Here is a 14,149-nt window from a genome sequence, read left to right as displayed (position 1 = left end):
AGTAGCAAAACCTGTTCCCTCTAGCCCCATCCTTCAGTAAACCTCTGGCAGCTGATACAGTGATCTTTTCCAGAAGGTTTCAGCTTGGGTTGCCTGAGGTTGGATGACGTTCACTCCTCACCCATCCCAGCCTGGTTTCCCTTTGGGCCCATGCTGCGTGGTACGGTAATAATATACTTCTTTCTTCCCCCAGTGAAATTCCAATACCACAGATACACTGACTATCTGTTTATGTAACCGTATGTGTATGTGTGCTGTATATGTCAACAGTAAGAGTTTTTCATTCCCCAAGAATCAGTTTTTATCTGATATTGCTTCTGTTGAGACACAAACCTTCTTGTTTCCTTTCCATAAGTTCTAAGCTTCCAATAGGGCTTGAGAGGAAACGGGATACAGGGTTTATTTTCTTTCAACCAATCAGAATATAAATTCTCTTGGTTTTAAGTAAAGTACTTCTTTACATTTGACATCAAATGTGATTAATGTTTCAACTTCAAACTCATAAAGCTCTTATTTGCTTGCAAGGAATTCTTTTCATTTCACACTTTAAAAGTTTTATCCCTTTATTACCATTCCTGCAGAGAAGCAGGTGTGAAGGGAAGCTAGAGGTGTGGTATGGTTAACCCAGTTTCTCAGATCCCCAGAATTAATGGTCGGGCAGAAGCAGAACTCAGATCACTGTGTCCATAACTAGAGCCTCAGAATTATCCTGCAACTGGGGACATTTACTTCCAAATATACCTTAGAGCTTTCCTAGAGCATTTAGATCTGCTCCGTTAAGGTTCTGTGTTCATTGATGATCCAGTCCAGAGAAACACAGCAGTTGTCTCTGAGACACAGGGGCTTCTCCATCCACAAAAGCAAAGTGTTGATTATGTTTGCTATTGGATGATCCATTTCTGGAGCTCTTGCTGTCTGCAGAGAACTAGCCTGGACATTCTGGAGAAGTCAGACAAACTGAAACAGTTTCGTATGCTCGGAAGTGACTGGGGAGGTCACTTTACTGTCTTGTTTTTGTAGACTTGCCCAAGATTCACAGAACTAGCTAGTAGCAGAACTCAGGCCCGAAGCAGAATTCCTTACCCTAGTGCAGTGCAAGCAGATTGGCTTAGGATCTAGATGAGCGCTGAAATATAAAGGAAATGATCTGACAAAAATTCCAAAGGAGAACATCAAGCTACAAAAATTAACTTAATGGAGACAGAATGTGTAGGTGCTGAGAAGGTATAAAATAAAAAAAGATGGTTAGGGATGGTTAGGTTAGGAGAGACTTCCTAGCAAGGGTTCATTTTGGCTCAGTCGGGAAAGATCTGAGATCTGTAGGTAGTCTTGAGAGCCACCCCTGGAATGCAACAGCCTCAAGGTGGGGGAGAACACAGACCCAGAATGCAGCCGTGACAAAAAGTATTCACGGACTCGGACACGGGACGGGTGTGGGAGCAGCCCCGAGAACGTGACCTCGTTAGTCCCCATGCCGGTCACTGCTGTTGGATAACACTTTGTCTTCAGACTAAAGCCAGAAGCCACATTCATGGTGGGTGTGTGTGTGTATTCAGACTACTTTTGAGTGCAGACCATTTATAATAAGAAGTATGTGAAACCATGGGATTTTATGCTAACAATTAATTTCTTGATTTCTAAACCTGAGATAAAACTTGCTGATGCTTTAGTGTAGAAACAGCTCAGAGAGAAAGGAATGACTCCGATTTAAATAAGTATTAACTGTAGACATTCCACTTTCCTGGTTCAAGTGGCTGGGGCCACTGCCGGAGCCTCCCGCCTCCTCCGTCTGTAGACCCTTTCCCTCCCATGTCATCCAGTCTTTCCTTCACCCTCTGCCAGAGATACATTTCCAAAACACAGATTAATCCCATTTTAAATCATCTTTTCCAGCCCGAAGCCAGTGGTATGCTAGTAAATGTGTAACAACCCACTGTCTGAAAGGAGGGGGAGAAGAAGCCCTGATTCATCGTGTTGGCCATTTTCCACGCCGTTAGTACCCCCACCCGGCTTGGTGGAGGCCCCCCGTGATGTCACTGACTGCTGAGGCAGGCAGAGGCTTGCACAGCCCTGATGATCTGGGTGGGACCGGCTCCCGCACAGCACTGCCAGTCTTGATGCCTTGTTGGGATTAACTGCTCCCCACGCTGACTCTGAAACTGATGACCGAGGAAATGGCTGCAAACCCCAGCACCTGGCGCGTGGTCCCCCTCCATAGACGCCCCAGCTGGCGGCTCCACCAGGCGAGCATACCCACCCCGAGTCTCTGTGTGCTGGCTTCCCCCTCGGGGCCCTCTCCTCACCAGGAGATGCCCTCGGTGCCTGACAGCTCAGTCTGCTCTGCATNGACAGCTCAGTCCGCTCTGCATCTCCCCCCCCATCAATTAAGTCCAGTGACCCTGTGCTACTCTGTCCAGGGTGTAAGTGGTATATTGACTCCCATCCTCACCTTCTCTGATTCTGCACCCTGCCTGTCTCCCCTCTTCCAAGAAGTATTTTGCCACTAATCTGCATTTTGGTTTAAATGTCTGAAGCTTGCTGACGGGGCACGGTCCATCCTTTTAGTTTGCTTTGATATGTTGGGGAAGTAGGCACTCACTGAGTACCAAGAGTAGCATTAACAGATGCACCGCAGCCTCTCGGAGGCCAGCACGGTGCCCCCTTCACTTCGTGGAATAGCCAGTAAGGTGAAGCGGTATGGTCATGCTCGTTTCACAGACGAAAACTTGAAGCTCAGAGGCACAAGTCACTTGCTCGGATTGCCTAGCGGGAGGGTTGGGGACTCAAGGCCTGCCCTGTGTGATGGGGACGGGGCTGAGGATGCTGCGTGGCAGGGCCGGGCTCTTTGGCCTCAGAGTGCTTCCAGAAGGGCGTAGAGTGTAGCTTTACGTGTAGATTCCTAGACTAGGGAACCTGGATGATTCCTTGTCCAGCGTGATACTCTTCAGAAGACACTTTATTCTTTTTAAGCAGACACCAGTAAAAGAAGACTTGTGGGGAAACATGGGTTAATACAGATCTTGGAGGAGGTGACCTCTGAGTCCATTCTTAGACCAATTCTGCAAAAGCTGTGCCTCTGGAATAATGTATTGCTCAAGAAATGGAAATTGTCCCAGCAATCCTGGTGTTGGTCTGGGCTCAGCCACAACCGGCTGAATTAGCCTGGGCAAGTCATTTTACCTGCACACTATAAGGCACGTGCATACCCCATGCAGCCTCCCTCCGGGCCCAGATAATAAGGAATGTACAGGGCAGGGGCAGGGGGCACCCCAACCCAGCCACCAAAGCACCTGAAGCTCAGGGTGTCTGCCGCTCACGGGCAGGACTGGCTGCATAGTTGGTGTGGCCCAGGGCACAGTGAAAGTGCAGGGGCCTGGTTCAGGAATTCCTAAGAATGTCAAGAGCATTAAAGCAGGCAGGATGCCCTGTGCTCGTGGGGCCTGTGGGCTGCACGGGGGGAGGGGGGTGCCCCTGGCGTTTCCCGTGAATGTGAGCCTGGACAAACGCGACCTCGGAGCTTGGGAGGCTCTCTTTGATGTAGAGGAAATACTCTGCCTGAGTATTTGTTATTTATTTTATTTCAGGGCCCAGATTGCTTCGCGGGCAGTTGTCCAAGTCAGCGCCATTAAACCCACAGGCGCTGACTGCCTCCAGCTCCCCGCGCAGCTGCAGGGCGCCGCCTTCCCACATCTCTGGGGAGAGACGCTGATTTGGGCTTCGTGCCCTGGTCGCAGTAGAAAACAATCACCCCCGTCACGTGAATCGCCCACAGAGCTGTGGGTCTGGAAACTTCCTGTGGGAGAGCGGGCTTGACAACTGTCCTTTGTGCTGTGTTCATGCCCTGCAGTGCTCTGCGGAGATCTAAGGTGGGGAGAGAAGGGGACTGCAGAGAGTTGAAAGGAGGCCAGCCCTTGAGAGACATTTTTTAAAGTGAGGATAGCAGTTGAAAACAGATCGGCGAAATTTGGGACAGAAGGTGTTTTTCTTTCAACATAGGATCTTTATCTGAGGGTTTCTTCCTCCTCTGTTGTGGTAAACATCATTGGTGTATATCTTTTCAAAGCTTGAAGAGAGCAGTGGAGTTTCTCGGGCCTGGGACGGAGGCTGTAGGCAGGAGAGCCCTCTGCTTAGAGCCCAGGAAGGTGAAAACATATTTGTCTGTTTGTCCGAAGCCATACAATTCTGCGTTTTCCCACTGGAATTCCTAGCCCTTTGCTGACCCACTCAAGAATTCCCTGCTTGAACCATGTCTGTTTCCACTGGCATGGAGCCCTCTCTGCCCTAGGAATGCTCCTCATTTTCTCATTGGAGAAGCATTTATTGAGCATCTGCTGTGTGCTGGACAGTAATCTGGGGGCTGTGAATGAGCCCAAGGCCCTGGGCTTACGTTCCCCAGTGGTGGTAGGTGAAGACAGAAAAGAGAGGAACAAATGCATCAGCAGGGTAATTTCAGAGAGCCGTTAAGTGTTACAGAGAAAATAAACCAGCTGACAGGTTGGAGAGCGACATGGTGGTGACGGGGGTGGGGGTGTGTGCTGACACTGGCTGGGAGGGTCAGGATGACTGCTCTAGGCAAGTGACATTGGAGCAGAGCCGAGCAGAGCCCAGCGGTGAGCAGGGAAAGGTGACCCAGGTCAGGCGTCTGTAAGTGTCCGGCCTTAGAGACCTGGGAGCCTGGTGTGTCCAAGGGACAGAATGGAAGGCGATTCTGTATGAGGGGATGAGATGGATGAGGCAGGCAGGGGTTGGGTCACATAGGACCTTCACAGGCTAGCGGTTTTCTCTGGGTTTTATTCCAGTGGCATTAGTGAGAACGCAGTTAAAGCCCCTGCAGGGTTTAAATTGGAACGTGCTGTGATATGATGCACGCTTGAGAGCACACACTCCCAGAGAGGCTGCTGGTCGAGGGTATGATGCCAGTGACTCGGCATAGCTGTGGGTGGTAGGGCCCGTCAGAAGTGAACTCCCTCTTGGCCTGATGTTCTAGGCCACAGATGTGATCAAACCCGTTTCCACCCAGGGCTCAGTCCCAAGGAGCATTTTAGATAGTGGCTTTTCCTGGCTTGCCAACTTTAAAGCCAACATTGATAAGTGTTTATAGAGTGCGTTCCCCAGCTCATAAATCAGTTTGTGTCTGTCCCGCTGTCCCCAGGTGAGGGTCACTCTTTACCTTGCTCAGCCTTGCCGGACACTGCGTCCACAGCCCAGGTGTGGGGAGGCCACCTCCTGCAATCCCTCTTGTCTTTCTTCCCAAGCCCTGGCCCATTGTTCTTCTGTTTGGAGCATTCTTGTTTAGATTCCATATAGACTTCAGCCAAATGCCTGAAGTTTGGTTACTGGCGCCTCTCTATGACTCCATTTTCATCTAGAAGCTTAGAGGACTTGTCTGTTTGTGTCCTGGCCAGCAGAAAGCATATTAAGCCATTAGCTGCAACAGAAACCGTGTACCTGCTATGAAACAGAAACTGTGTTTTAAAAAAATGACTCAGTGGAGATTTTCACAAACTTTCCTTTCCTGCAAAATCTTACCAGTTGATACTAATGAAATTGCCTGTCACTTGGGAGATACCGTATAACAGGCCTTTGTTCGAAGAAGAATTGGAGCACATCTGCTGGGACAACGCGAACCNTGTTTAGATTCCATATAGACTTCAGCCAAATGCCTGAAGTTTGGTTACTGGCGCCTCTCTATGACTCCATTTTCATCTAGAAGCTTAGAGGACTTGTCTGTTTGTGTCCTGGCCAGCAGAAAGCATATTAAGCCATTAGCTGCAACAGAAACCGTGTACCTGCTATGAAACAGAAACTGTGTTTTAAAAAAATGACTCAGTGGAGATTTTCACAAACTTTCCTTTCCTGCAAAATCTTACCAGTTGATACTAATGAAATTGCCTGTCACTTGGGAGATACCGTATAACAGGCCTTTGTTCGAAGAAGAATTGGAGCACATCTGCTGGGACAACGCGAACCGACCAAACCTCTCTCGGTCCTTGTTTTCCCTCGGCAGCCCTGACGCGGGCGTGGTCACTCAGTGCAGGCAACGTCTACGCGGAGGTGTAGTGAAGATGAGATGGCTTCAGGGATTACAGAGCTAAAGAATTTACAAGTTCACAGTCCTTCCACGAGCCATATATGGAATATAGTTGAGGCTGTGGTGGAGATAACTTGAAACTCCGGGAAGGTGGAAGAGCAGTGAGAATAGATGTTTGGATAGTAGAGCTGGAAGAGAACTTTGTGGAGATTTAGCTCAACCTCCTCACTTATCTTATTTTCTTTGTTTCTTTTTAAAAGATTTTACTTATTTGAGAGAGAAAGAGAGGGAGAGCAAGCACAAGCAGGGGGAGGGGCAGGGGGAGAGGAAGAACCAACTCCCTTCTGAGCAGGGAGCCTGATGCGAGGTTCCGATCCCTGGACTTTGGGATCATGATCTGAGCTGAAGGCAGACACTTAATCCACTGAACCACCCAGGAGCCCCTTATTTTTTTTTATTTGGGGGGGGCGGAGGGAGAGAGAGAATCTTAAGCAGGCTCCATGCCCAGCACAGAGCCCCACGTGGAGCTTAATCCCAGGACCCTGAGATCATGACCTGAGCTGAAATCAGGGGTCAGATGCTTAACCGACTGAGCCATCCAGGTGTCCCTCAAACTCCTCATTTATAAGAAAGAAAATAGAGGCTAAATGAAGTGAGGGACTTGCCTGAGACCAAAAAGCCAGCCAGCCAGTGGTCAAGTTGGGAGGAGACGCTGGTGCCCCTCCCCTGCTACACACTGTCTCTGATGGGCCGCGAAGGGAGCCAGGACTTGCAGGCAGAAAACGCAGAAATCCCAGGGGATGGGGACCTGCTTCGGCCTCCCTTTCCCTTCCCCGGGAGGGGACTTTCTCCACTAAGCACCTATATTAACCTCAAGAATGAAAATGAACTATTAAGTTCTCAAAACAAGCCCCAGAATTACCTCAGCCCCCAAATTAAACGAACATCTTTAAAAGTCTTGCTGCTTTGGCAAATACATGGAAATTTCCTTGCAGAGCAAGAGACTGAGCAGGACCAGGTCTCGCTGTTTGAAGACGGTCGCTGCTTGGATGGCCTCTCGGCAGCCCCGCAGCTCAGCAGCACCGCAGATGCTTTTGGGAGCAGTTTGGTTTTAAAATAGCTTAAAGATGAATGGACAGTCTTTCTTCAGAACCTGGACTCTCGGTGCCCTTTACCTCAGCAAGCGAGAGTTAGCAGAGCCCAAGTAGCACACGGCCTTCTCGGGTTTTCTTTGTATTCCCCGAGGGAGTCCTGTGTGTGCCCTGTGCCAGAGCAGCTGAATTCCGACTTGTTCTCTCTCCCTTTTCTCACTTCCTGAGCCCTTTGCTGGCTCCCTGCCCGGCCCTGTGTGAAGGGCCGAGGCCTCCAATTCTCTCTGGCACTGGGGTCGGGCCAGACACGTACGTGGCTTTTCCATGGCACTGCTCAAAAACTTGCTCTCCTGGTTTGTGCGTGTGTGTGTGTGTGTGTGTGTGTGTGTGTGTGGGTGTGTGTATGTTTTCATGCCTACACCCTAGAAACATTCCAAACAGAGGTGCCAAAAATCACAAGGCCCATTCTGGAACTGGTGAGTCCCGTGTATTCCTCACGGTCTGAAAGGACTCAGATCCAGCTGCGTTTCCCACACGGGTTGTGCGGACCGCTCTGTCGGTGGTGGGGTGGGCGCCCTATTTCACAGCGCTTACCAAGTGTGTGAACACTCTCTACTTTCCCCACTCTATCCTCGCCTCTCAAATGACAGTGCTTTCCCTGCAGGTCATAAAGAAGGAGACTGGATTCTGGAGAGACTTTGGATTTGGGATGACCTGTCAGTACCGGTCAGACTTCATCAACATAGGTGAGATGCCGGCTGGCGGCAAGTCCGCGCCTCTGCTGCCACCCAGAGGCCGTGAGCCGCCAGGAGGGAGGGGCGCAGGTTCCCGGAGTCGCGGGGCAAAGGTGGTGCTGGTTCCTAATAGGCCGGTCCTCTTGTCATGGCCTCAGGGGCTGGACCGGGCCGAGGCTTGGGAGTGTGGACACACGAGCCCCTCTGATCTCCAGCAGACCCCCTCGGTCACCCCAGTCCGGCACACGATCTGAGGGCAAGGTAGGGGCGGGAAGGTAGCTGTGAAGCAAGTCCTCCCCCCACCCCGCCTGGTGCCCCCTTCCAACCTAGCTCTGGCTCTGGTCCCTCTCATGCAGAACATTCTGGGCCTCCACAGTAGCGGGAGCCACTGAGGAAAAAGAAGGACAACGTGGGGAATTTGGGGAAATCACATACCGGAAAAGATGCACATTTCTCTCTGCAGAGCCTTTGAAACTTCCAGATACCACTTCAAGCTCTGACGGAGTGTGTAGTCAACACACACACACAGGGGTTCTCAGAGCACCGAGAGGAAAGGCCCGCAGGTTGCAGCTGAAGAGACCAAAGGGCAAAGGGACCGCACAGCGAGTGAGGGACGCGGGATGAGAACAGGGCATTTCCTGTCCCCCCTTGGAAATACCACCCCACTTCCCACAGTGGCACCTGCTGATGGGCCTCGAAACAGAGCAGAATTATGTATCATACATGACCAGGGCAGGGATGAACAAGCCAGAAACTGATCGTGGGCTCGGGCTCAGAGTGGACCCTGGCTTTGGGTCAGCGCAGCGCTGCCCTCACAGAGCACGGAGACTTCCGTCTCCCTGCCCCCATCTTCCTCTCTAAAGCTGGTTCCCATTTCAGGAAATTCTGTGTTTCCTTGCTCTATGTATGAGAAAAGATTATTTTGTGGTATATGTTTATCAAATTTGAATTTATAATAAATCGGATTTTCCTAAAGATGGGGCATGGCTGCAGTTAAAACAGGTGGGAATGGTAGGCTGGCGAGGGTGCTCTTCCTCCGTGAGCCATTGATGTGACCTCAGAACCCGGTCATTCTTTGCTATCTTGTATTTATTTGTAGGCATCTTACTTTTGCACTTTCTACTTAATTTATAATGATAGCAGTGATAATAAATCAGTTACAGCTAAGCAAACACCGCCCCTTACAGGACTCTCTCATTTGGTTAGGACATCTAGTTCGTTTCGGGATAAAGAAACAACTCTAGAGAGGTGAAGTGGCTGAATCAAGACTCAAATTCCAGACCCCTGACTCAATATCATACACCTGGCCAACTTGGGGGGGCAGGTCCCACAGATCACATGCATCCTGAGCCCAGCCATGGGCAGGCTGCAGTTTTCCCCATGCGTGAGCTCCCCTTCTGGGCCCAGGGACGGCCTTGCTCAGAGCAGCGCAGCTTGCGGGCTACACGGTGGCTCTGATGACAGGTGTTGAGGATGACGTCACTGTCTCTCGCAGGAGTTAAATCAATCTCCTAGGTGAGAAAGGAACATGACAAAAAGGGGCAAGTCTTCTCTGCTTCTGTTTGGCTCATGGTGGGCTTTAGGTTAAGAAAAAACGTGGTGGGCCTCTCAGTTTACAAAGGTGAGCCTTCGGGGGACCATTACTCACTCTGAAGGAGTCCACTATGAAGTGAAGCCAGATTTTCTGAGTAGAGCCTCAGCACGGCGAGGCCAGTCTCTTAAACATGACTCACGTCACCAGCCTGGGGCGGACACACAGCTTTCGGGACCATTTCAGTCCATGAAAGGCAGAGTGTTTTGTGGGATGTAATTTTTTTCATGCTGAGAGCCTGTTACTCTGTTTGAATGACAGGAGGCCACATTCAAACAGAAACAAGAGTTTACATCCAAAGTTTTCCAGTAGGAAAGTCGGGCGGCTGCAGTTTCCCTTGCGGGGCTCAGGCCATTCCTTGGCATTGCTGCTAGCTCCTGAAAGCAGGCAGGTGCTGGGAACGAACGCTCTTTGCAGTCCTGTGATCTTGGGGGCTGGGGCTGGCTGCCACTGCCGTGAAGTCCTCCGTTCAGGATCTGAATCCTCTTTCCCGGAGGGACACTCTCTTCATTCGCAGGGGCAGTGAAACGTCTCCCCTAAGTGCTTCTTTTCTCCATGCAAAGTGCTGTGCTGGTGCAGACCAGGAAAGCAAATCTAGATCGGTGGGGGCCGCGTGGCTTGGTTCAGCGGTGTGTTCTGTCCCGACAGGTGGCTTTGACTTGGACATCAAAGGCTGGGGCGGAGAGGACGTGCACCTCTATCGCAAGTATCTGCACAGCAACCTCATCGTGGTGCGGACACCTGTGCGGGGGCTCTTCCACCTCTGGCACGAGAAGCACTGCGTGGACGAGCTGGCCCCCGAGCAGTACAAGATGTGCATGCAGTCCAAGGCCATGAACGAGGCGTCCCATGGGCAGCTGGGGATGCTGGTCTTCAGGCACGAGATAGAGGCTCACCTTCGCAAACAGAAACAGAAGACAAGCAGCAAAAAAACATGAACTCCCAGGGATAGATCTGGCCAGACGTTTTAGTTTTTCCCTTTTGTGATTACTGAACATGTGACGGTGACAAGGAAAAGATTTCCCTAAAGGGCAAGAGAAAAAAAAAAAGAATTTGACTGATTAGTAGAAGAGAGGAGGGGAGAGAGCCTCTGATTTCTCTCTGCCTATTTGGCTGGACGCAACAGGAATTAAAATCTCCCACTTTGCCTGCAAAATTAGCCCAAATGCATCCCGCGCAGCGTCTGACAAAGGCAGAATGATTGTGAGGTTATAAGCCCAATGGCGTGGAGGTTTTGATTGTGTTTACAGCAAAGTGAGAGCTGTTATCTTTTGTGCTCACTGAAATAGTCACGAATGAAGATCAGTTTTATAAAAAAAGTTCTTTGGAGTGAGAGGCAAGCACATGTCTCCCCATATGAATGATTACGTGGGGAGGGTGCTAGTGCCCGGGAATGCTCGTGAGAGTCCGAGACACACTCGTGGCGATTCTTGTGAGTATATTAAGCAAAACCAAATGGACTCAAAAAGAAAAAAAAGAAACTGTTGTGTCATTTCCATCCAAGATTAACCAAAAATAATCTGCTCATCTTTTTTATTATAGTTTTAACCATCCCCACTTCTTAATTTTATTTAAAAATGCACTTTTTTTGCTTATGAGTTATATTCTGCTTATTTAATTACCAATTTGCAAGCCTTACTAAGAGAGCACAAGTTAGCATACATTTTTATATCTTTTAAGAAAATACTTGTAGATGTATTATGAGAACTTTTAGTTCAGGTTGAGCCCCATATCCAAGGGCACGCCAATTGCTGATCCCGTCAGACACTGAATGTCAGACCTTTGGTCACGTGGAAGTCATGGTGTGGGGCTACTGATACATCAGACATAGCGATACTTTTTCCGAAGAGTATTTCCCACGAGGAGCAACTGAACACTGGAGGGAAAGAAAGATACACTTTTTACCTTCACAGAAAAGGAAACTCATTCAGACTGGTAATACCTTGATTTATTCAAAAGTCAGAGAAAACATTTTCTCCTCAGGAGAACTGGGGACTACTTTCTTACCTGTTTAAATAAACCAAAGTATACCGTGTGAACCAAACTATCTTTTTTCAAAGCAGGGTGCTCTTCCTGGCTGCTGGCTTTTATGAAACGAAACGCAGAAAACGTATTTTGTGAAAGATCACTCCATCTACCAGGGTCAAGTGGGATGGAAGATTTTGCTACACGTTCACCCACCCCAGTCTAGGGGAAAGTAACTTATCTATTTTTTAAATGAAACAGTTCTACTTAGTAGCCAAGATGCTTCTGAAAATTGCATTTTATTACAGTTTCCAACTATGTAAAAAAAATACAATTAACATTGAGCAGTTTCTACATTCATGTGAAAATTATTTATTTATTAGCTAGCACCAGATGCATGAGCTAATTATCTGTGATTCCTTGCCTTCTGTTTGCCCACAGTCAACTCATTGTTTAAAGGCTTCAAGAACATTCCAGCTGTTGGTGTGTAAAAAAAAAAAAAAAAAGCATTGTATTGATTTGTACTGGTAGTTCATAAAATTTCATTAAAACACAGGACATGAATGGAAAGGTGGCATTGGACAGCTAATAAAATGTGATTTGTGGATATGATTTCTTCTTGGAGCACGAATGCCATGTCTTTAGTTTGGGGAAAACTTTGCTTTATGAGCAGAGAGCAGAGTTCCTGCTACAGAAATTTTGGGCTAGACCGTTCTTTGTTGTTTGGTGGGGGAGGGGTTGTCCTGTGTGCTAGGCTATTTAGCACCTCTGGCCTTCACCCACTGGGTCCCTGAGCATCTCTCACCCAGGTGGACAACCAAATGTCTCCGGTCATTGCCAAATGTCCCCTGGAGGGAGGGCACAAAACCACCCCCCTGCTGAGGACCACTGGTCTAGAAGGAGAGAACCACAAGGATCAACCTGGCTGCTAATACATTTTACTTGTCCTTTTTCGTTAGAAGAAATTGAGAAATGATTTCTAAGGTCCCTTTCTAACTGGGTTTCATATTTTCATACCCAAGGGTGATACTAGACATTGAGGGCACGTCTGGCCTCTCTCGCCAGTGGTTCTGATGGCTCTGTGGGACTGACCCACACCCTCCTGCCCGTATTCCCCCTGGGTGGGAGGACGCACTTCCAGCGAGACTGGCGGCAGGGAGCGAGTGTTGTGACCGTGGAGTTAGGCAGCTCTAAGCGTCCTGCAGACCATAGGCTCCTGGCTGGCTGCGTTCTGTGTTTCTGACCAGCCATTCGTGCTTCCTTCAGCTGCATATCCCAGACGCCTGAGGCAGTGAGGAAGACTTGAGTTTCAGCAGTTGGTTAAGAATCGCTGAGGGTTGCGGAAGAGGAAAGGAAACAGCATAAGATGAAACTATTTCTCTCTTTTTAGAACTTAGGTAAAGCAGTTTTATCAAGAAGGAGGAGCCCTCTTCAAGCACACGTAAGAGGGGATCTGTCTTCATTTGGGCTGCTGGCCCCAAAATCTCTAGACTGGGTGGCTTAAACAGCAAGGGGATGATTCAGGTCAGGGAGGCTGAGAATTCCAGGATCAAGGTGTGGGCAGATCCAGTGTCTGGTGAGGACCCATCTCACCGTATCCTCACAGGGCTGAGACCAGGCAGAGGGCCAGCTCTCTTCCTGTCTCAGAAGGACACCAATCCCATCATGGAGGCTCCCCACCTTATGACCTAATTACCTCCCAAAGGCCTCGCTTCCAAGTACCATCACATGAGGGCTTCAACATCTGAATTTTGTGGGGGCACATTCAGTCCGTAGCAGGACCCGTCCTATCCTATATACAGAAGAAGGGTTGGTGCAGACCCCACTGAAACATTAAAATGAGGGGCTTGGAATTTAACCTCAGACAGCAAAGGAAAGCAGTAATGAACTCTGGCTTGAAGGACCCAGTCACATGATGTCTTCTAAAGGAAGGATACTGCCAAGGAAGCACTGAGTCTTGGGCTTGTCTGAGGTCCCTTCCCACTCTCCATCCCTCCTCTCTTCTTACGGTATAGAAGTCACCTAGTACGGAGCCCAGCCATCTCCCTGGAGCTGTGGTCTCTGATACAGACCTGGGTCTTCTCTGAGCTGTGGGGAGCTGACACAGCCTGGGAGAGCTGCCCTTTTGCTCCTCTTCCCTCTCCTCACTCAGTAATGGCAGGATAGCATCTTGAAGTCAACCAAGATGGGACCATGGAAATGGGCAATTGGCCGAGGCTACCTACCAGGACTCCCTCTCCCCTCCCCTCCCCTCCCCCATGCCCCATCCCAGCTGGTTGTACTATGGACCAGCGCACCAGTGCCTCCAAGTGACACACCCATTCTCCCTTTCATCTACTTGATAGCACCTCTTTTGTAGTCCTCAGCGTGGCCAACTGGCTTCTCTCCACACAACAATCATGAGAGAATGGGGCCTAGGAATTTGCAACAGGTAAACAGAACTCCACACAGCCCTACTTTGAAGATTTTGTCCAACTCAAGCAGGCATCGTACACAATTCTGAAAAGTAAGAAAATGGCTTCCCAGAACCTAATCTTAATACATTTTGCTGCAGGCTAAATCTTCTAATGTCATCTAATCGTGTCTAATCTTACCAGTGGTCAGTGTGGTACGGTAGTTCATAGCAAGGCTTCCCCAGCCTGAGTGCCTGGGCTCAAATTCTAGTTCTTTCACTGGCAACCTATGTGATCTTCAACCAGGCACTCGGCATCTTTGTACCCCATTTCCTCATTCAGGG

The 14,149-nt window shown here is 49.3% G+C and overlaps 2 protein-coding genes across 2 annotated transcripts in view; one reads left to right on the top strand and one right to left on the bottom strand.

The window, feature by feature from the left end:
* CSGALNACT1 (chondroitin sulfate N-acetylgalactosaminyltransferase 1) overlaps positions 1-12,024 on the top strand; it is a 103,694-nt gene extending 91,670 nt beyond the window's left edge. The window contains exons 8-9 of the mRNA XM_034647774.1: positions 7,787-7,868; positions 10,096-12,024. Coding sequence (XP_034503665.1) covers positions 7,787-7,868; positions 10,096-10,385 — 372 coding nt within the window. The 3' untranslated portion in view covers positions 10,386-12,024. The remainder of the gene's footprint in view (positions 1-7,786; positions 7,869-10,095) is intronic.
* The window catches only part of SH2D4A (SH2 domain containing 4A), a 70,478-nt gene continuing 68,225 nt past the window's right edge, over positions 11,897-14,149 (bottom strand). Inside the window, exon 13 of the transcript XR_004621935.1 lies at positions 11,897-12,742. The gene's annotated coding sequence lies outside the window, so the exon portion shown is untranslated. The remainder of the gene's footprint in view (positions 12,743-14,149) is intronic.

Source organism: Ailuropoda melanoleuca, chromosome 18 (genome assembly GCF_002007445.2).
Source record: "Ailuropoda melanoleuca isolate Jingjing chromosome 18, ASM200744v2, whole genome shotgun sequence".
Classification (NCBI taxonomy): Eukaryota; Metazoa; Chordata; class Mammalia; order Carnivora; family Ursidae; genus Ailuropoda; species Ailuropoda melanoleuca.
The sequence above is the reverse complement of the archived record's forward strand: the minus strand, read 5'-3'. Positions and strand labels throughout refer to the sequence as shown.